At 36.0% G+C, this 22,685-nt stretch overlaps 1 protein-coding gene across 1 annotated transcript in view; it reads left to right on the forward strand.

Annotated features, from left to right (window-relative positions):
* Positions 1 to 22,685, forward strand: part of WDR25 (WD repeat domain 25) — a 59,878-nt gene that overhangs the window by 22,649 nt on the left and 14,544 nt on the right. Inside the window, exons 3-4 of the mRNA XM_005417886.3 lie at positions 10,905 to 11,052; positions 19,842 to 19,972. Of these exons, the coding sequence (XP_005417943.1) occupies positions 10,905 to 11,052; positions 19,842 to 19,972 (279 nt within the window). The remainder of the gene's footprint in view (positions 1 to 10,904; positions 11,053 to 19,841; positions 19,973 to 22,685) is intronic.

The raw sequence follows: 22,685 nt of genomic DNA on the forward strand, positions 1-22,685 counted from the left end.
TGTCATTGAGGATTATGGGAGGCAGCCTTGTGTTAGGAGCTGTTGGAGGCTCTTTAATTTCCATAGGAAGCAGCACTTCCCATTCCCATGCAGCAACTGGATGTGTATGTTAGAAGGCAGAACACTGACAGCACAAGGAACAGTTTGTTCCAGGGGAACCAGGAGACCAAACCTTGCTCTGAGAGACCTTTGTCACTTGGACCATAAACTTGTATGTTTTTCCCATTATTTTCCCCAGTGCTTAGAGACACATAAGCATCATAATAACTCAGTAATGGCTCAAGCAATTGTAGTAAAGCAAAATGTTTTCCTCAAGAAAAAATGGAAAAATTCTCAGTTTCAGTGACCCTAATGTAACTAGAACAAGTGGAGGTCCCTATATTGTACATCATCCTGCTAAATAACATCTTATGCAGAAAAATCTTGAGAAGACCTCAGCCAAAGTTTGTCCCTGCAGCCTTCAGGCTAGGTGTATTCTTCAAAGCAATTAAAAATTATTCAGTTTAATTAAAAAAACCTATCCAAACAAATTACCTATTTTTTTGGTGCTCTCTTCTTGTTCTGGTTAACCTGATTTCAGTACAAAGTCATCTCTGCTACACAACTAAAATTTAGCATTATCCTCAGTGCCACTTAAATAATCAAACTACTTGTTGTATTTATCAAAATGTATTCTGCTCTGGGTAAGGAAAATAATTGCTCTTACTTCATGACCTTTACTGCAACAACTTAATTGAACAGTGGGCTTGCAGCCATCTTTTCTCTCCACCCCTGTTTCTGAACTACAGGATAAGGCTATTTCTGTGGAAACAAATCAACATGCTAAAGTTGTACAGCTGCCAGAGGGGGCTCCGATGTTTCTTCTGAAGGTAAAAATGACTCCAGCTTATTTGTAATTGTGTGATATAGCTTCAGTAAAACATACCACAAGCTGTTGTGGGCAGCTCTGCATTATTGATTCATTTGGACATTAAAATATGTAGCCAAAGTCAAATGTAACATAACATGGTCCTACACCTTAATAGATGTTCAGATTTTTGCAGTTCTCAGTGTGTGTAAATTAGTGTAGTTTTCAGAGGTTGAATCTTCCAGGCCTTTTAGAAGGATTAACAAGTGTTGTGTGTAAAGTGACTGATTCATTCATCTCCACTTGAGCTCTTGGTACTGCAGAGTTTGTGCTGAAGCCAGGAGTGAAGGGAGGTGCCGGTACAGAGGATGCTAAACTGACACCTCTGTCCAAGGGTGTTTGCTGCCAGCTCTGCTGCTGTCCCACAACTCTTGTGGGCTTTTAAAGGACTCTTAGGCAGCAGGGTTCTACTTAGAGTAGTCTCATATCAATGAAAAGTAAAGTGTTTCTCCAGATCTTAGAATAGAGGAAAGAATACTGCTCTTAACACCTATTGCATCTCCATTCCTTTGGAGTTTTTCGTTTTTAAGAACAAAGGAGGAGTGGGAAAAATCGCTGTCTGCCAGAATAAAAGTCAAAAGAATGATCAGTGTGTTTAGAGATCTTGATCTCATTTAGTGAAAACTCTATTCTGTGAATGTCTGCAGTGTTCTGGTGTCTTTTAAAATGATACATGTGGTCTAAAACATTCCAACAAACAAATCTGTGCTTTGTAGAAGGAATCAATGTGTTTTGAAAGTCTAACGGTGTAATTTATTTCCCTGAAGTTTTTAAAGGAAAATAAAATGGTTTCAGGAGAATTTTCTTATTAATGATATTTTGGTTCCAAGGAGGGAAGCTAGAACTATGAAGATTTCACTTGCCAATGTAGAAATAAAATACATAAAAGTATTGAAAATAGGCATGTCAGTTTACTTGCAACTTAATACTGTCAAGAAATGTAACTAATAAAAAATGCCAGCAACTGTATGATGGCTGTGTTTGAACAGTTTTATACTGTAGGTTCTAAATGACATTTTAATTAAAGCTCTAATACTTATTACCAGAAACTAGCTTGCTTTTTCCCATCCCTCTGTGTATTTGCCAACTTGATTATAGTTGACAAAGTTGACAAAATTTGATAGTTCTTAGGTTCTTCAGCATGTCTCCACAGTTTTTGGTTTACATTCCCCTGCTGCTGTGGCAGTAATTCCTGTAGAGAAATTCAGATGATATCTGAATAGGAACTCTGAGTTTTGTTAGTACTTCTCTTCAGTTGCCTACTTTCCTGGAAGTATTTTTAGTGGCAAGATCATTTTACTGATCTTGTTTCAATATTTTTTTATTTTAGTGGTGGTGAACCTGTGCTGCTGGTACTGTTCATTAAACAAGTAAGATATATAGCTCCTGCTGATTTTAATTTGTTTAAAGTGGTTTTGCTGCTTTGTAATGTGTTCTTGTCACAATACAAACGTGCCTTGTATTACATTGTGATACTAAAAATAAATGCATATTTGAAACTTGTAACCCTCATCTCTGTTTAGAAAAACAAACTTCTCTGCCAAACACACTGCGCTGCAACAAACCTTGTGCCCCTAAAACTCAAAGCTTGATGCCAAATCTTAACTAGACATTCACTGGAAATGCTACAAAACAATGAAACGGCCCATAATTGTGGCACATTTATAAAAATGTGCTCCATGATGGAGCACATTTATAAAAAGCCAAAACCAACCAACCAACAAACAAAAAAGCCCCGCCCAAAACCCCCTCTAACATGGTTTTTAAGATTTCACCCTGAACTAGTTCAACAGTATTTCAGGTCTTATCCTAGAGATATTAATTTTAGGTAAACGTTCTTTATAAACAAACTTATTCTAATGTCTAGCTTGAGTTTATAAGAGCAGCAGGACTTACTTCTGAATAATTATATAATATTCTAGCACTTATATACTTTATTCAAGTGTTTGAATATGTTACTAGTATTTTGCTAGTCTGTGTTACTGTATCCATGCATGTGTTACTCCTGAGTGTTTAGCAGCATTTCATCCTGCACCAGCTGTGTGTAGGGGCTGTGCAACCCCTGCCTGTGCTGGCCTCTCTCTGAGAGGGGGGGTGAAATGCTGGAGGATTGAGCTTGTTTGTCCAGAAACTGCAGATAATTAACAGGGAAAGAATATTGAAACCACTGAATGGAAATAAGGTCTCAGCTATCCATTTTATCTTTCTGCCTGTAATTCCAGCATGAATTGTGGCTGTTGTATTAAGGATGGGTGAAAGGAGGGACACACAGACTCCTATGTCTTCAGAAGGCAAAGCTGAGTTTATTAGACCCACATCCTTCTTACAGACAGTTATGATAAAGCTGGACCTGGTTGGTCCTTAATCAATATCCCTCACACCATTGGCTAATTAGGAACAACATCCTCTTGTACACTTCTTCCAAGTAAACAACACCTTCAAAACACCAGCTGCAAAGATTGGAGATTGTTTTAATTCTTTCTCTGAACTTTCCCAAAACTTCCCAGAGCAATGCCTGGGAATGTTTATCTGACTTTCTTCTCTGACCAGTTCTCAGCATTCACAACAAATGACATCCAAGAAATAGGAATTCACCAGAGTCCAAGTTTTCTTTACTTTTTCCATTTCTGAATCAAAAGGTTAAAAAAAGAGTTTTCAGAGACGAGATTAGTGTGTCCTGAGGACACTTTTGATACAATGGGAATATATAATTTGCAAATTCTTTAATAGAAATGTCTATGAAATATTTATGTCAGTGTTGTTCAGTGTCTTACTGTTACCATTTTTAAAATATAATTTACTTCTTTCGGAAGAGTTCTGTTTGCCAGTTTTGACTTGAAAGGTTCCTGTGTAGGCAACATAAATTATTTATCCTGGCAAAACCCCAGATAGTTTGTATACTTTAAAATTATTTGTCTTCATTTTGCCTTGGTTGATTAGATTTTCCTCATGATACAGGTTAACTTTTGAAGTAGGGAATGGTTAGGTCTATTTAAATGAGGTGTGATAGCTCTTGTTAAAGCGTTACCAAGAATATTTCTTTATTGTGTGTAATCAAATGCGCTAATCTTGCTACAGTGGTGTGGAGTTTTTGTTTCCTTTTTACAGAATTTTATTTTCTTTGTCTTGCCCCTCCTTTGCCAACTGAAAATGTCAATGTTTTATCTTCTTCCATTAGTGTTTTCTTAAAATCATTTTATAGGATGCTGGCAGCTCGAAGTGCACTTTTGATTGGGTTTTTATTTTCCTATTAATGGGTAAGCCACCCAAACAAAGCTTCACAACTAACAATTATGGAGCCTTCCTTGGGGAAAGGGCTGCTGAGTTTCTGTGGGAGGGAAGATTAAAATAAAACACCAAATAATTGGAAATGTGTTTCATTGGCTTGGTCGGCATTAAGCTCATGTAGTGCTTTTACTTAACCTCTACTGGATTTTCTAGGATTAAAGCTTTTTGACATGTGTGCAAATCAGTTTTCACATCACTGAGTAGTTTCTAGTAGTAGTGCCAACTAGTATGCCACAAGTATTATAACTTAAAATGCTTCTGCCTGAATAAAGCCCCCTACAAAATTAGAACTATCTTATGTCTAATATGCTGGGTTATTTTTGGGTTTAGTTTGATTTTGTTTCTGGGGTTTTTGTTTGTTTGTTTGGTTTTGTTTGTTTTTGTTTTCATTTTTTCTTTTTTGTAAAAGAGAAGATTTTATACCTCATTACCTAGATTTGATTAATACACTTGCGACATTTAATATTAAATTTTTTAAGGGAAAAATAACAAATTTAGACCTTATGCTGGCTGTCTCAGCTAATTGAATTTATTATATTTTTCTACTTTCCATTCTCCTTGTTTCTACAGTAGTAAGGATTGTCTAGTAATAAGCTATCCAAATCCAAATTCTTATTCTCTTATTCAGATATTAAAACAATAATAAAGTTTTTTCTTCCCTTCAGATTAGTAAGATAATTGCATTTTGAGTTACAACTGCTGCAAGAAGAAAACTAGTGGAAATCTGTAAATGTTCAAATGACAGCATTGATATATACTTCTTACACCATGTCTAGATTAGGAAGAGGGATGTCATTTAAAATATGTTCCCTAGAACGCTTTAACATTCCTGAAACAAGTGTTCAACACATCTGAAAATGTGTTAGCTTTATGTAGCTATACAGAATCCTGCAGAAAATCTCTTTTTTGGGACAGTTGGTTTAAAAATTAAGCTGGTGTGTTCAAAATGTCATCGCTCATAGTCCATATAACAATCTGAACATCTATTTACATCCTTCATAACTGTTTGAAAATAAGTTTATTAGCACTTGAAGGTTATACACAAAGTGACCTTAGCTCACAGGGGTTTTTTGAGCTTAATTTCGTTTTCACACTGTTTAACTGTGGGTTTAAACAAAAGAGTTCAAGAGTTCAAGTCTTCCATAGTTCTTTCAACAAATTTTGCTTTGCATTACAACAGTATTATTTAGCTCCATATTTTAAGAAGACATGAATTGAAATAAGCATAAAATATTCTAAATATTCCTGTAGTTACTTTAGGAATTTATATATATTGCATGCAAGATCAGACATTTTTGTAAGTCACCCAATGGCTTGAGAGGCTTAGGCACACCTAGCAATTCCAATGTTTGGCTCTTTATTGCTTCCCTTCCTGGCACTCTCTTGTCTCAGTTCTATGAACAAAAGAATGTACCTACCTCCTTATCTAGCCCCTTATCTTATTGCTGTGTGTTAGAGATAACCAAGGGACACTTTTAGCTCTTGCAGTCCTGCCCAAAGCTGCACCTCATCCAACTGGGGAGTCTGAAGTAGTAACAGCAGGAGATACCTTTTTATAATTTTTCCATGAGACTGTTTCTGCCCTCTGGCCCATTGATTTTCAAAGAACCTTTTAAAGTACAGATCAGAGATCAGAGCCTGCTTTGAAAACTGGAAAAGACGCTTTATGTAGATAGTTTGGGGCTTCCTTCTCTACTTCATTTGTTAGAAATTGCATGTTAGCAGATATGGCATATCTTTCAGTTCTGAATTCAGTTAAAAAACAAAGTAAAAAAATGAATCAGTTTTGTCTCCTTGAGACACGTCAGGGAGCAGTGCTGTTCCAAAAAAAAAGGGACAGGAGAGGCTCATGTCTTCTTAGATTCAGAAGTCTATGGAGCAGCCTGAGTGCGCTGTGGAATGGAACAGAGTCTATTCTAGTCAAAGCATGGTAATTTCTTCATGCATCCTGTAACTCAGTATTATCCCACATCATCCTTGAACAGGGCTGTTTCTTAAATGCCACATTTATATTTATAGCAATTGACAAGTATGAAATGATTTCTTGCTGTGGTTCACTAGGAGCCATTGACAGAGGAAGTTGGTAACACAACTTGGCTAAATTGAGGGAGGAAGAATTCTTTTAGAATGGATGTTATATTGGAATTAACATGGATCCATCCATTACAAAACTTTTTAATTCTGGTAGTACACATGCTCCAGAAATTGATTTATTATTTAGTATTCTTGACTGGCTCTGCTGTAGTTCCTCTATGCATGCAAATTCAAAATGCATACAACTTAATTCCTCACTTGCTTCCAACCTCTAATTTATCACAATTGAATCATTGTTCTCAGGTTCACTGTGCAATTACTGACTGCCTGCTTGAATAGATGCACCTTTCTCTTTCTAAAAGTCAGGCTGCTGTGTTTTCTTTTCTGCAATCTAAGTTGGAAGCAAGTGCATAATGGATAATCATAGCATGGCAATGAAAGAGATGTGCTCAATTCCTAATTTATCACTCTTGGTCTGCTTGATGAGTTCTCATATTATTTTGGTTCCTCTGCTTATGTTGCTGTGTAGTTTTTTTCTGGGAATGAATCCCTAGTTTGTATGATCAGTAAGATGAAAGCTTTTCTCTTGTGCCTTATGAGCTGGTTGATTGTGCAGCAGACCCCAGAGCATTATTCTGTGACTGCTGTTTACTTGAGTATCAAGTGCTTACCCTCTCCTGCTTCCTGCTGTGACTTACCAAGAGTTTTTATCTTCAACCAAACTGCTTTATTTTCCAAGGCTGTTTTCCCGAAAGCAGAAAATAGGATCTGGAAACGTATCTATAATAAATTTCATCTCTTACATTGTGTAGTTGCTTATGTGCTTTGTGCACTTCCAATCTCAAGGGCAAGGAGGTCTGGTTATGTTGCTTCAAATACATGTTACAGTATTTTCCTAGCATTTCTAGGCTATACAGGAAAGCAAACAACTTCTGAAGCCTTTATTTCCAAATACTATGGAGAATGTGAAAGAGCAATTGAATTACAATGTGCCTCAGAGAAAGTAAAAGGAAAATTGCTTTTGTAAAGAAATCACTAGTATAATTTTGTCAGTTTGCTGTTTGTACCTGCCATTTTGGCCCCATACAATAATCCTAGGAGAAAACTATGTAATCACCATAATTTATATAATGGGAGAGGAAATCAAATGAAAACAATTTATGGAAAAGAAATGGAAATGCAGTATTATAAATAGTGAAGCCCAGAAGAGTAAGAAATAGTAGTGAAAGATGAACCAATTTGGTAATTTAAAATAAATTTAAATAAAATTGGAAAAAATAAAATTAAAGTTTTCATGATACCTTTATGCCAGAAATGAGTATTGGCTGTTTATTTCTTTCAAGTTCTGTACAATTAATTAGTTAATAATTTTAGATTTAGAGGAGGCAATATGATAATATGTGTTATTTTTCTAATAACAGTTGCATATTTCATTGTTTTTGTGATTCTTATAAAGGGAAAGGATGGATTGATTGTTTTTTTATAATGTATAACATTATTGCTTGAGAGTGTGGCAGAAAATTAGTATTTTCAGAGTAGCAGGATGAAATGTGTGCTTTTAACTTTTTACCTCAGCAATTAAAATCACAATGGTCATCACAAGATAAAAGAGCAATGTCAGGTTTAATGAGAATTTAGTATTTCATCTAGAAATAATACTGAGTTTCTGTGAGAGCTGAGTTTTGAAGTCAAGCTACAACACTTAAAGCAGTTGATCTCTTGGTAAAAATAATTTCATATAAATGTGTCTTGCTTTGGCAGATGTATAATAATTTCTAGTCTTAGAATACTTGATACATGTGTTCCAATGCCTGTGAATGAAGATTTATATATATCTCAGTCTCTGTATTTTTCAGTGAACTGTTTCCCATGCCCAAGTAATTCTGTACTAAATATGATCTTTTTCATGTAAATATCAGAGTTTATTCTACAAATGCTACTTGTAAAGGTATTTATTACCACGTTAAAGTTTAGCATCTTTTAGTATTTTAAGTGAAATTTTTAAATAGTTCTAAGACAATTTATTTAAAAAATATTTTGAAATTCTTGAAACCATGACTTCTTAGATTACAGTGTTATGGCTTTTATCTTCAGCGTTAGACTGGTTTTGGAAACAAATCCTTTTTTCAGGTTCATGTATAGATGCCACTCAGAAGAATATGTTTGGGATCCTCTTCTGGTAAAGAGGTTGTAATTCATGTTCGTTTTTTGCCAAAGGAGGCAAGATTCACAACATCAGTCACTTGAAATAGGAAGCTTTAAGGGCCCTAGTTCCTAGAATTTGGAAGAAGTGAGGAAAGAAAGACTAGAAAGGCCTTTATTTCCACACAGTTATTTTTGACACACTTGACTCTCTCAGTTGAAATTGGAACCCTGAAATTCCCATCACCCTGGAGAATCTGCTGCTCTGACATGTGAGTCTTGGGCAGAGAGGTGCAAACTCAAATGCAGGGGACTCATCCTTTTTCAACCTCTCCTTTTTTCACTGGTGGTGGCTGCCTGTATGGAGCAGGCACCAGCAGCTGAGCAGAATTCCTCTCCAGCTTTGGACAGAGTACAGTGGAACTCTCTTTCCCATAAGCCGCACTGTTTTCACTTACCACAGGTTAAACAGTGGAAATACACAGGAATGGGGAAGCGCATAAGTGGCTCCCTAAGGAAATGCAGACATGATGGTGGCTTTGCAGCGATCCTCTGATAGGATCTGAAGCCTTTTCCTTTGTAATGAAATAAAGAAGATTCTCCATTTGTGGATATAACATCTCTGTCGCTTGGAGGCACAGCCTGGTGCTTGTAACCCGAGGCAGACACTTCTGTTACAGCTGAGCATTCACTGCTTGGCTGAGCATTTCACCATGATGCCCAGGGAAAACTGATGGAGCTGGGTAGGAGCAGGGGGAGAAGCACTGGACTGAAGTGGGATCTGACAGGGCAAGATGCTCCCTTAAGTTCTTGTTTAACTCTTGGTCTGTTGTCGCAGACATCTCTTTGTGAAAAGCCTTTCCTTTAGGATTTTTCGTTCTGAGAAGCTGTGGCCTCAGAACCAGACGTAAACAATAGGTTATCTGCTGCCGTGGAATGCAACAGGTCCGTCTGGATTGGGCCATCTTGGATGTTTATAGTTAATGGCCAATCCAGGATGGAGCTCTCTCGGACAGAGTCCGGGAGAGTGGCTTTTGTTATCATTCTGTCTTTCCTATTCTTAGCTAAGCAAGCTTCTGGAAACCTCTCCCTTCTTTTTTTTTAGTATAGTTATAGTATATGTATATATCATAAAATAATAAATCAAGCCTTCTGAAATATGGAGTAAGATCTACATCTCTTCCCTCATCCTGAAAACCCCTGTGACCACTGCCACAGTCTGTTTTCCTCAAAACCTGGTTCTGTAATTAAAAGTTTACATTAATGGGCGCTAAACTAAGTGAATTTCCTCAGTCAAAACTGCCTTGCCCATGCAACTCTAATTTCAGAAAACATTGCAACACCACCATTACCTGGGCAAAAAAGAGCTGATGGAAAGTAAAACAGTGGAGAGAAATGTGTTACCTGGTGAATTGTCCCCTGGGTGTCATCAGTGATCTCATCCACAAGAGTGGATCACTTGTTCCAATTCATATAATGGAGGGAAATGTGCAGCTTTAAGGATGTGCTATTTCCAATTATGTAGCTTTTTTTAAAATGAAGCATAAACTCAAAAGTGCTGTCAGACTTGCTTTACTTTACCTTTCTTGTGAAAATTGTTTTTGTACTTAATCTTGAAACATGACAGAAAATATTGGAAGCATGTACCACCTGTTTTTCCTTTCATCCTGATTCATTCATTAGCTTCCTCATACCAAAAGCCCTCCAAGACATAATTAACCCTTTTTTGATACTGTGAAACTTGAATCATTAAAACTCATTAAAAGAGAGAAACTTACTTTCAAAAGCACTGTCATAAAATTTCCCTGATTTTTTAAACTTGTGATTAGGGTGGAATACTAAGGGTATGGCCCTCATGGTTTCAGTCTTTACTGGCTAGTCAAGTAATTAATGATAATTGGTTGCTTTGCATTGCAGAACTGTGCTTCGTGATAGAAAATCTTTTGATAAAATAATTTTCTTTAATGGAATGTTGTCTTCTGAGTATGCATTATGTAATGATACTGTCAGCAAGTCCTTTTTGTCTAGTAAGAAGAAAATATAATTGAAGATAAAAATACATTATCCAAAGTCTTGCTTTTTTCCTCCCTTTTCACGTTTTAAGCTCCATAGGTATTATATTGTACAACCATAGGAGTAATAATACAGTTTATAATCCAGTTTTTACTGAAGAGGAACATTTACAAGAAAATAGTTTTGATGTTTAGCCTTCTGTCACAGATCTGATCATACTGGGTTTTTATATGGGTCAGTTGTTGCTAAACTTCCAGTTTTATCTTAAAACTGTGGCAAAAATAGAACCATGAAAAGCATATGCTTTTAATTTTTTGTCAACTGTACTTGGTAACTGAAGTCATAGTTGTATTTTCTCAAATATATTACTTGGAAATAAGTAACAAGTTGTATCAAGTTACCAACTTCATACAACTTCAGAATGCAAAGCTTTCTTAACTACAATAATTTGCTGTACCAAATTATTATTGAAAAAAAAAAAGTGATTCTTTGTAAAGGCGTCCTTATCCTTCTTTTTAAGGTTTGGGATGCTGTAGATACAGGCTGCTGTTTAAAAACCTTCTCCTGTCACTCCTGTGCTGTTCGAGCTGCCCGGTGGTCATCCTGTGGAAGAAGGATCCTCAGTGGGGGCTTTGATTCCATGCTGCATTTAACAGATGTAGAAACAGGTAAAGGCCATGAAGAATGCATTATAGCTGTTTCTTTATTGTGTACAGATAACTTGGGATCTTGCTAGCTTTACTCTTTCTTCTAAAATATAGACAAATCCATAGGTGAAAGTTAGAATTCTTGAAATGTGACCTTACTTAAAAAATGTGTTTTGGCAATTAAGAGTAGTTGGAGAAGTTTGAGAAAACTGAAATATCTTGCAGTTGACAATCACATGTAATTTATGTTGTCAGATACTACAGATGAATGAAATGAAATGTGGTTTTTTATGCTCTGTCACCATAATTCATTAAAGTGCTTGAGCAGCCTCTTAAGACTGACCTCAGTAACATTTATACATATCTTTAGTTTAAACATAAGCTTGTATCTCATTCTCTGTTGGGTTGAAGTTTGTGCTTGAAGTTAATTAGGTGATTTTTTCTTTTTTCTCAATAGGACCTTAATTAGGAGTATAGAAACTTAAATTCTGGCATGCAACCTTGCGACTGAACTTGTGTTCCTTTGATGCATTTTTGAATTTGATTTGGGATTTGATTGTTGTAACCTTAACAACTAATTTCCTGGATGCTGTGTCTCCTCATGTCTCCTTCACAGCCTAAAGTGCTTCTGTCAGCTATATTCCTTCTCTCCTTAATCTATGTTTCCAGCATCAGCAGCATTCACTGGGATTCTGCATAATAGGACATCTCTGTGTGTAATATATGGATTAGATCCAAAATGGGACATTGTCAAGGGAAGAGATACAATTTTACATTTCCCACTTAGTTTATTTTTAAATGTTTAACTCCTGCAAAGGTGCAATATTTTTTGTAAGACTACAATAAAAATCCTTACAAAAATTACAAGAGGTTTTTGTCTGGGAGGATTTTCTCTTGCATAAAAGCAAGAACTACATTGTATGTGAATATCTGGAAAGCAGAAATCCCATTCAGAGGAACTGAGAAAGCAGCCAAGAAAATTTTAAAATATTGTTCACATGAGAAAAGGGTTCTTTTTCATGCTCCAAGAATTTATTTTTCTCAACAATAGTTGTACCAGAAGTATTTGAATACAATGATGGCTGGAAGGGAGCTGTTGCAGTGTAGGAATGTAAATATGTTACAGAATACTGATGTTTTGAGATATTCAGCTTTTTAAATGAGGAAAGGAGCTTTATATACTTGGTGTAACAGTACAGGAGGTTAATATACCAAGTATTTAATTTGTCAGACTTCTACAGCAACCTTTTTAGTCCCACAAATAACTGAATCTTACTAATCCAAGTAGATTTACTTTTGTTGGTAATGCTTAAAAATTCTAAATGGAATGGCTATCTTCATAATGGGATTTATAGCAGCTGAATAGATTTTGTGTGTCTGAGTCGCTTTTCCCTAATCTGGGAAAAATCTCGTAAAATCGTAGGGAAAATTCCAAAGATACATAATTTAAATAATATGCTTTAATTTCCAACATCTCTTCAGCTTAACTAACCATTAATGGGACAGAAGTCTGGATTAAGTTGATTGTAGTGATTCATTTATACTTCTCTAGGAAATGACAACAAGAGCGAAATATATTTAGTAAGTGTCAAAGCAGATAAATTTGTAAATGGTTCTTTCCTTACTGACTTGCTGACTTACTGAGTTATAGTATTTCTAGCTACTTAAATAAATTGTATGTGTGAAATGAATGCTTATATACTTGGAAATATCAGGTATTCATTACTGTCTTATTTAAAGAACACAGAATTCCTTGTAGTTCCTCTGAACTGCAGTTGTGATTGGACCTTTCACACCCCATTTGGAAAAGCATAATACTGATCAGAATTTTAGTCTGATTTCCTATGTATGCAAGCCAGTTTCTGAGCTCCTTCCCTGTTGTAAAGTTACTCTTCTTTTCATACATTTCAGTCAGTTCTGTTCAGAGAGACAGGGCAAGCAATTGCCTCTGGAATCCAAATCAATTTGATATAAAAAGCCTCATTTCCATTTGAAAAACACTAAGGCATCAATAAGATTTTGATTTACATTAGTTCACTGAATCATTCATTCCTCCTCACTCTTCATCAGTGCTGAGATGATTTCTTCTTTGATTAACTTCAGATAGATGTTAGAACTGTTCCTTCACATTGGACTTTCATATACTTTTTTGGACTTCAGTCCTAATTACTTTCCATTGCTAGTGTGAACTAACTACCAGTGTGTTTAAATGTAGTAAATGCATGCCAGTGGGATTTTATAAATAATAATGCTCTCTTTCAGGCTCTATGCTTTTGTATATTTTGTTCTGTGTCAACATTTTCCAGTAGTTTCCTAAAATCTAATCTTTCTTGTCTTTGTTTTCAGTATATGTTTTATATATTACATCTGTGTTATAAAATTGCTACATGTCCTTCACTAAAAGAAACCTAATGGTCTATAAGGAATGACTTAAAAAGTTTAAAAAAGGTTGCAAATACGGCTTAGTACATGCATGGTATTGAGCTGCTGCGTTGTAGGGGATTTTTTGTCATTTTCTGTTGGTTTTCTGTTGAGAACATAGTTTCTGCCCTACTAAATTGAAATTGTAGTCTAGCTAATTGTTCTGGGTCTGATGAAGGTTAGTTATGATAATTCTCAAAGGAATGTGTCAGCAATTTTTTAACAAACAGCACTAGAATAAATTCTTCAGGAAATTTTCTTTCCTAGATTGGGTATCCCATGTGCTAATATATTGCATCTTCTGGAGTCTTTTTTTTTCTACCTTTATGATCTGAACAACATCAGAATAGAAGCAAACACTGAAAACTCATTAATCATGAAACAGAATTTTTGCTGTTGGCAGAGAAATCCTGGTATAAGGCTAGAAGGCACATCCATGAAATCTCATGCTGCAGTTTCATACCATCAAACCCCTTGCCCTTGTCACGTGTATGAAATGAAAGTTCTTACATATAAAAATACCTAAGATACTGCAAGCATAAAAAATGAGCTGATAGGAATCTCAGGAAGTTCAACAAGGACATGCATCTGGAGTGGAGTAATCCTGTGCAACAGAACAGACTGATGTTGAACTGGTTAGAATGAAAAGAAACCTGGAGGTTCTGGTGCTGGATGTGAATCAGCAGTGTTCTCAGCAGCGGAGAAGGTCAACATCATTCCAGGCCAGTGCAGGAAGTATTTACCTAGCTTGTAGAGAAAATGATACCAGGCTCTTCTCAGAGACGTGCAGTGAAAGGATGAGAGGCAAAGGAACAATGCAGGAACACAGGAACTTGTTGGCTCAGCTCAAGGGTGATCAAATACTAAACCAGGCTGTCCAGAGAAGCTGTGGAGTCTGTACTTGGAGATTCCCAGAACTTCAGTGGACAGACCGCTAAGTAATCTGCTGCAGCTGGACATAATTTGAGTAGGGATTCAGACTAGATGATGCCTGGAGGTCCAACCTACAGGATACTGTGATGAAGAACAGGACAAGAGAAGAATTCATGTTAATGAGGTACAAGGAGTTCTCTTACTGTGGTCTGGATAAGAGATAATAGATCTTGCTGTGCAAGTCTTTTTTGAATGCAATTTTTGTTGATCATCATTTATTATCTCCAAGGGCCATCCAGTGCCTTAACACCAGGATGTGAAGCTAAGACTCTCCACAAATATGGTGTTCTTAAAAGCTGTTGTACACATTCAGTATGGGTTGGACCCAAAATATGCATTAATTTTTAAAGAACTCAAGGTTATGCATGAGTCATTCACGAGTGGTTCTGTGATCAGTTGCAGTTTGCATCAGGCAAGTTCAGTACTGCACTATGGAGAGTCATAAATATTGGTAGATCCAAAACCTGCAGATCTACTGCCTGTTACTGGCTAATATATTTTTTATTGTCCTATTTTAAATGTACTATTTCTTTATAAAAATAAAGCCTTTTGAACATTTTCACAGATATGATAATAATGCAGCACTCTGAGACTCCCTGGTTTTTTCTCTTATAACACACAGTCGTTTTCTGTTACTGGTAGTTCAGACACGTTATTTACAGAGTATTAAATAGTGCTATATTCTGAGAGCACTGAAAAAAATGCTTTTAAAACATTCTAGGTCAAATAAATTTGACATTTAACTTCTGTTATGTCCAGATGCAATGGAGGTGCTCTACCAACTTTGGAAGGGTAATTGTATTTTTAGAATTTATTTATAACTGTTTTATTTTTGGAATGCATGTTTTATTAATCAGTAGATTTTTCATTAGTCACAAATGAATTGGTATAATAGCACAGGCAGAACATTGGCTGGGTTTTTTACTATTTGCATATTGTAGATACTTTTCATTTCTTTAATATTATGACAGAGGGAATGTTCCAAGAAATTCTGGCACATTTCCTAAGTTGCCAAATGCTGCAGTTGTATTTTAGTTCATGGACTAAGCTTGCTTTCAAATATAATTTCCTCAGAGTTATAATGAGAGAGAGAGAGTTTCTTAATGGAACATTTTGTACCTACCCAGAAAATTTTCTTTTTTATGTATTTTTTTCTGTTCTAATTTGATAGTCCTATAGATATAGCATTACTATTTTTAATGTACTCATATTTGTTCACATAGGAGTTCTAGTTCTCTTACCTAAACATCACCCCAGGAAAGCTGTGGCATTCCTCTGTTCCTCCTTTTCTCTCCCTGTAGTATTTAGAGAATATGTTTTAATATGCAGAAAGCTTTTATATGGCACCTCAGAAAAAAAAGCCCAGTTGGTTGATACTGTTTTTGTTTGCTTGTTTATTTTTTTCTTTTGAGTGTATGCAGGCACCTTAGATGTGAGGTCAAAGGTTTCCCCCAAGATTCAGCAGTTTTATGAAATAAGTTGAACATAGCACTCTCCAGCTAGGAGGTAACAGCATTTTACTTTTTATGCTCACTGCTGTAAAGCCTTGCTGAAAAGTATTATGGGGATGTTTCAAAAGTTAAAAGAGAAAATTATTTAATATTTCAAACATCTGCACTTGCTGTGGACTTGTGAACATGTAGGGACAAAAATTAGGAAAAAACATGTAATCAATATAACTTTGGTTCTTGAGAAAATAATAAGGCCAATTGTAAGCACACCAAGAATGGAGCAATAACAGACAGCATTGACTTCTTAAGAACAAATGATGTCTAATCAATCTGTTTTCTCACTATTGTGCATGAGAGGGACTGTGACTGTAATGAAATATTTTTGTATATGTTGCTTTATGTCTTTTTCTAAACAGAGAGGGAAATCCATTTTGCTAAGCAAGGTTGCTCTTGTGTCCTTGTAAGTCTCAGGCTTCACCTTTCTTGGCAGAAAGACAGATCACAGATTAGAGTAAGGAAGTAAATGTTTTAGGGTTATGCAGGTAGGTGTGTGAACCTAAGGGCCACTAAGCACAGTTACAGAAACATCCTGTTCTGAGCAACTGTGCTGATGTTCTGTGAAAAATTCAGAATGTTAAATAGCCTTTAAAACATCTGATTTCATGGCTGGGCAGTTTCACAGTAGGCTGATGCATAAAGAAGCAGAAACATATATTCAATATATTTTAATTTTTTTTTTCCATATTGTGCATGTTATTATTATGTTACTGGCAAGCCTTTAATGCTTGGAGAATTTAATTAAAGCCTTTAAAGAACATAAAACATGCTGCAAAAGATATAGTAGATATTGTTACTGAAATTGTGAAAATTAAGGATTAGAGAAACATTTGATTTCTGCTTTGGAATAACAACCCCTTATAAAGGAAAATGATATGTGGTATGCATTTTCCCTCAATTAGCCAAAGACATTTTCAAAAGGCCTAATTTTCTAGTCTATGAGTTGGTTATGCTGCCTTTAGGAACTAAAATGCAATAAATATATACAAAATAAAGGTATATGCAAGCATGCTGAGTTATACCTGTTATGGATAAGGGGGTTTTCTTCTCAAAGGCTATAATCTTTTTCAATATATAAAGTAAGACTCTCCCCCCAAAGGTGAATATTTAATTTAGTAAAGTGAATAATTGTAGAGAAAAAGATGGGTAACTGAAAAAAAAGATTTTTTTGGAATGGAATTCGTGTGTGCATCTACAAACACCAAACTCTCCAGAACACTGCTTGCTCAATTCCCAAAAAGAGATGTTTGATTGAATTTCACTTTGGGGAGGCAACGAGAGAGGGAAGGTTGTCTTGCAAAGTGTTAATTGGAGAGCCTGAGCTTTTAGTATTAGTTTATTGTGATTGTTTCTGACTTAAGTAAAAAAAATTGTTAATACCTGCATCAAATCATAAGTTGGCAGCTTAAATTAAGAAAAAGAATGAGGTTAAAGAATATAGAGGTGAATAAGATGCTCCAGTTGTTTGCATTAATTTTATTTGTTATTACATTGTAATGTAGAGTTCATAACACTGAGATTATTATGGTTTAATTATGTTAGTGACTGTCACTGAGAGCTTTGGATAAATTGCAGCCTCTAGAAGACAAGAAAAGGGCAAATTCAGTGCCCACTTCTCTATCAAATAGGGAGAGACAGAGTACGGAATGTAGAGCATTTTAGTTTCTGAAGAAAATATCAGGCAAATTATTAAATTACTTGGAAGCAGTTGGGAATGAGATGGAAAAATTGACTAATTAATAACAAATTATGTTAAATCAATCTTTCTGTGGGAAAGGTAACAGATCTTGTAGTTAGTAGATGAAATGCATCTTGAACTAAATGCACATCGTTTTTGCCTGTGTTTTACCTGACTTTCTCATGTCATAGGCTAAAGAACACAAGTATTTATTATAGAAAAAACAATTTTGAGAAGTCTTGTGGAGGTAAACATATAGCAAAGCCAGTAGTTGCCAAAATGAACACTTCTACTGAATCAGTTATGGATATGTCGAATGCCATTTGGACAACACTTTGTGGAGAACAGTGATCTCTTGCTGTGTCCTTTATAAAGCTGTGTGACAGGATTAGTACAGGTAGGCTGCACTTTTGCTAATTTCTGGCTGCAGTCCCATTGAAAACTTGTTGAATATACTCCCAGAGTTTTTATTAAGCATGGAACTAGTAAGAAGAAAATTCCTTTGGGAGTAAAGTGCTATTAAATTGAGTAGTGAGCCTCCATGGGGTAATTCAGTATTTTCCCAAGTGCTGGGGGTAAGATGCCTGTGTATGTGGCTTTTTTAAAGCCCCCCCAAATGATACCTGGTAGTGGTGTACATGAGAGTAATATCTTGTTGCTCCTATAACTGATGAGTTTAATACTTTCTTCCTTCCCTGTGGAGCTTTTTGGTTTTTTCCCCTGTAGCTGTTGGGGTTCTGAAAGCTCCCATGGCAAGGGATGGTCACAGATATGACTTGTGGAGAAAATCTCTGCTGCCCTGATGACTTTTTTGTCCTTTTGGGGAAGGAACTCATGGACAAAATTAAGTGTTTCACTTAGTAGTGACAGAGAGGCCCTTTAGATTGCACTGGCAATTTGAAGGGTGGCAAGTCATTTAAAAAAAGGACAAAAATCCCCTACAAATACCAGAATTCACGTAGAACAACACTCACCCCTCATTTAGGCTCTCTGTAATCTTTTTCCCTGTCTTTTCCCTTGATAAGCATGTGTGATAAAGTAAAACCTTTCTCTTCTTTAAACTGAATAAATAAGTAATTTTACAAGTCTTATCCTATTGACTGTGTAAGTTGAGTTCAGCAGATGAGGAAAATGGAAGTGATGATAAAATCAAATAAATCAGCCCCAGAGAATGAAATGAGCATAAAAAAATCTGTGTGAATGATTTTCAGTACTGTACACCTAACTGCAAGAGTTTACATCTGTCAGTAATGTTTTTAGCTGAAAGTATTTTCAGTTGTTTAAAAAAGCTTGTTTTAAGATAATCCTCACTTGCATAAAATGCAAATTAAAGAATATTTTAAGAAGCTTTTCTCACAGTATTTTAAAGGATTTTTTTTGTTTTAGTTCTGCAGTACCTCCTTCACTGTTGCTTACAGCAGTAACTTGATTTAATGTAGATCCTTACATGGGATATGTAGAATATAAATCACAGTTGTTATTGTGAAAGTGAGCAGATATATTTATCTTGGTTCATACTGCTGTTCCAAAAATTTTATTTCAGTGAATGTACAGTAATGTAATGAATTTGTTAGGATGAAAGGAAGCAGCGAAGTGTGGAAAAGTCCTATAAATTAACCTAGCTGAATTCTGTTGTGTTCCAAAGTGCAGGCAATCCAATTGATACTAACCACAGGATCCTGTGGAGATTAGTGTGTACAATTAAATGTTGGCAACAGTGTATCCATGGGAACAGCTATTGCCTTCATATGGTGGTTTGCAAATTATTACCTACTTTCAAGATGAAGTTTCACTCCTACCTTTGCTGAAAGTTAAGTAAACAACTCAAGATTTGTAATATAGATTGGGATGTAGTATTTCTGTACAGACAATGTTTTATTCAAGTTATTTTTGTCTCACTTTAAAAAAAAAAGACTGGCTTCTCAGTAGGGAAACATTCAACCATTAGATTTGGAGATTTCTTCCTGTGTGTTGTCTGAACTGTGGCCTCACTGGAGCTCCTTTTCTCTGTGTGGGAGCCACTTGTTGTCTCCTTTCAGCGGCAAGCAGTCAGTGGTGCAGAGGCCCATGAGCACAAGCAGTTTCAAGTGGATAGAAATTAGTGAGTTGTTTTTTATTTTCATTAAATTAGACTAGCTCCAGATATTTGATTATTTAATTATAAGCACGTTCACTTTTAGCAACCTTGATATTTTTGAAACTAAGTTGAAATGAATAACATATTTCATTTTCTGCTCAAATTTTAATGTCCACTTGTCACTTGATTTTAGGGAAGCAGATATTTAGCAGCAAAACAGAATTTAGGATCACTGCACTGAAGTTCCACCCCACAGAGTCAAATGTTTTTCTTTGTGGAGGATTCAGCCCAGAAGTTAAAGCATGGGATTTAAGGACTTCTAAGGTAAAGCAAATCTTTTTTCCCTTTCTCTTTCCAAATGTTCCCTAGGTTGTGTGTGCTGTGTGTTATCAAGGTGCTAGATGTACTTACTGATCTTTCATTAAAATGTTGTTGTGAGGTCTTTTGCTTTTTCGCTGTGTTCCTATTCGTTGATATGAACCTCTGTTATGTGTTTTAAGTGCTATGAGGAACTGTACAGAAAAATAATATTTTTTCTTTCTGTAGATGTAAGTTACATCTAGTTGAAAAAAAACAAAGCCAATAGCTCATTTGAGGATTGTGAAAAGCAAAGAAACAGTACAGCTAATTTGCTCCTCAAGCTCTTACATGTGGGTCAGGATGTGTACCTTATGCCTGTACCTTTTGTACAGAAGCCTGGAGCAATGTTTACATTCTTGAAGGGCCACAGACGTGTGAAATGCCTCTGCTTTTACTTTGTCATGAACCACAAAGAGTGATGTGCTCCCAGCTGCCATTGAGAGCTCAGGTAAGACCAGAGCTTTACTCTGCCAGTGGAAGTGGAAGGTAAACAATATCCTCATGCACAGAACAGCTCAAAGAGAAGCAGGGACTGAAAAGCGATTAGTTCTTTGTTTTCCTTTGAATTTCTCTGTGGGTAGATCCTACTCATCATAGTTTGCCATCTGTTTGCTCTTGAGGATGGCAGAAGGGACCTGAAAAAGATGAGATAGCATAGCCACACCTTGTCCCTGTCTGTGATGTACTAAGAATAATAGATATGAGGTAAAAGGAGATGCATTTCAGGTATGAGGGCTCAACAGGAGAGCTCTGAAATAATTGTGAGAGTTGCTCTGTTGAGGAAACAGAGTATTCTTGTGCAATTAACAATCAAGTTCCTGTGCTGCAGTTGCATTTGTCACTGATTTTTGAGGAAAGCATTTAATTATGTAGGATCTCTACCAGATGAGTAAGTTCTTGAAAGAAAAACATTAGTAAATACATATGGTGACTGCCACATCTGAGGCTACTCTGAAAATAAAATTACTGTGAGTTTCAGAGTTACAGTGTAGTATGAAAACCTTTGTAAAAGTGGATGGGATTCATTGCATCCATCATACTTGTATGATGGATAGTTTTCCTTCATAGGGATGTGAAGAGGTTCTTGAAGCATAGGTCTGTGAAGGAAGCTTTCTAATTTTAAATTGCAAAAATATAAATGCATTTGTTAAAAAATACCTACGTAACTTTTTAAAAAAGGAAATTAGATTTTCCATTTTCACTGTTCCTCCTGGCAGGAAACTGAAGAAGAAGGACTAATAGAAGTCTTTACTCCTGAAGAGAAGGATCAGTGTTTTCACAGCGTAGAAATGACATAGCAAATACAGTTTTTCTTTCTTGACATTCTCATAACAGTAGAACTTAATTGTGGGGAGGAAGTGCAGTCTGTAATTGAATCCTTCAATGACCTTTTTAACATAGAGAACCCATTGTCATGGTATGCTGAACTGCCTTTAAAGGTGCTTCAGGAGCTAAATGGGTGTCATCTTTTTAAGGCTTAAATATTGTTGATTGTTATGTCAAATTTGAGGTCTTTGATTGTAGTCAAGGAGAAGATGGCAGGTGTAGGTGACAAAACATTCTTTCAGAGATTTTCTGATTTGGTCCAATAATCTTTTCTGGAAATGATACTGTAGTTATACAAAAGCCAAGTGGTAGTCTGGCTATGTATAAAGCCAGAGACATTCTTTCACCCCATGTCATTTCTTTATGATGAATTTTGCACCTGTGCCTATCCTTGAGCAACCATCTATGAGAATCTGTGAAGATGATTTTTCTCTAGATTTGAAATCAATTGTGATTGATGAGCATGGTCATGCCAAAACTGGCAACACCTTCAGCTTGTGTGTGTCTAGAGTGCCCAGTCTTTTCAAATGAAAATGATAACTGATTCTGTTCTACAGTAACAAATGCCTGAAGGCACATGTTGCACAATGTTGTGTATGGTTGTGGAGGAATATGTTACAAATTTTTCACAGGTGGTAGGACACAATCTCAAATATTGACAATGGAGAAGGCACTTCAGTTTCAAGGAAATAGAAGATTCATTTACAATGGATATTTACAATCCAAGACTTATGCTTGAGTAAAACATTTTTTTTTCAGCAATTCTGATACCAGTGATTTTGATGACAAGATCTGAAGACTGCAAAATTGGCATTAACTCAAGTAGAGCTAAGGGGCTAGAGAACAGATGTTAGTGCTTGGGATAGATAGATTAGTTTTGAGTTGTCTCCTGAGTCTGCTACTCTTCTGTTGTCACTATCTCTGCCAATCTGCAGTAGTTTTATCTTTGAACAGTGTTATAGTGTCATCAAGACAAATGGCTTGAAAAATGCTGTTCTTGGGCCTTTTCCTCCCCTTGTGAATTGTCTGGTACCAAGGGAAAGCACTACTGAAACTCTGACAAGGTATCAAACAGTACTGTATTCCAAGCAATGATGACAATAAATGTGTTTGTCTCTTAAAGCAGCTCCTTCCTTTTAGGTTTTAAATTCTGATGGTGCCTCAGTTTAACCACAGCTGAACTGTCAGTTGATATTTCTGGCAAACCTGATTAAAGATCAGACCTGCATTAAGGTAGATTCAGAAAGCAGTTCCTTGTGAAGAGGAGCATGTGATGCTTAACCGGGACAGAGCCATCAAAGCACCACCAGCATCCCAGGCTGTGATTGCCAAATAGTGCCAGCCACCTCAG

The sequence above is a fragment of the Geospiza fortis genome, unplaced genomic scaffold (assembly GCF_000277835.1).
Source record: "Geospiza fortis unplaced genomic scaffold, GeoFor_1.0 scaffold23, whole genome shotgun sequence".
NCBI classification, from domain to species: domain Eukaryota; kingdom Metazoa; phylum Chordata; class Aves; order Passeriformes; family Thraupidae; genus Geospiza; species Geospiza fortis.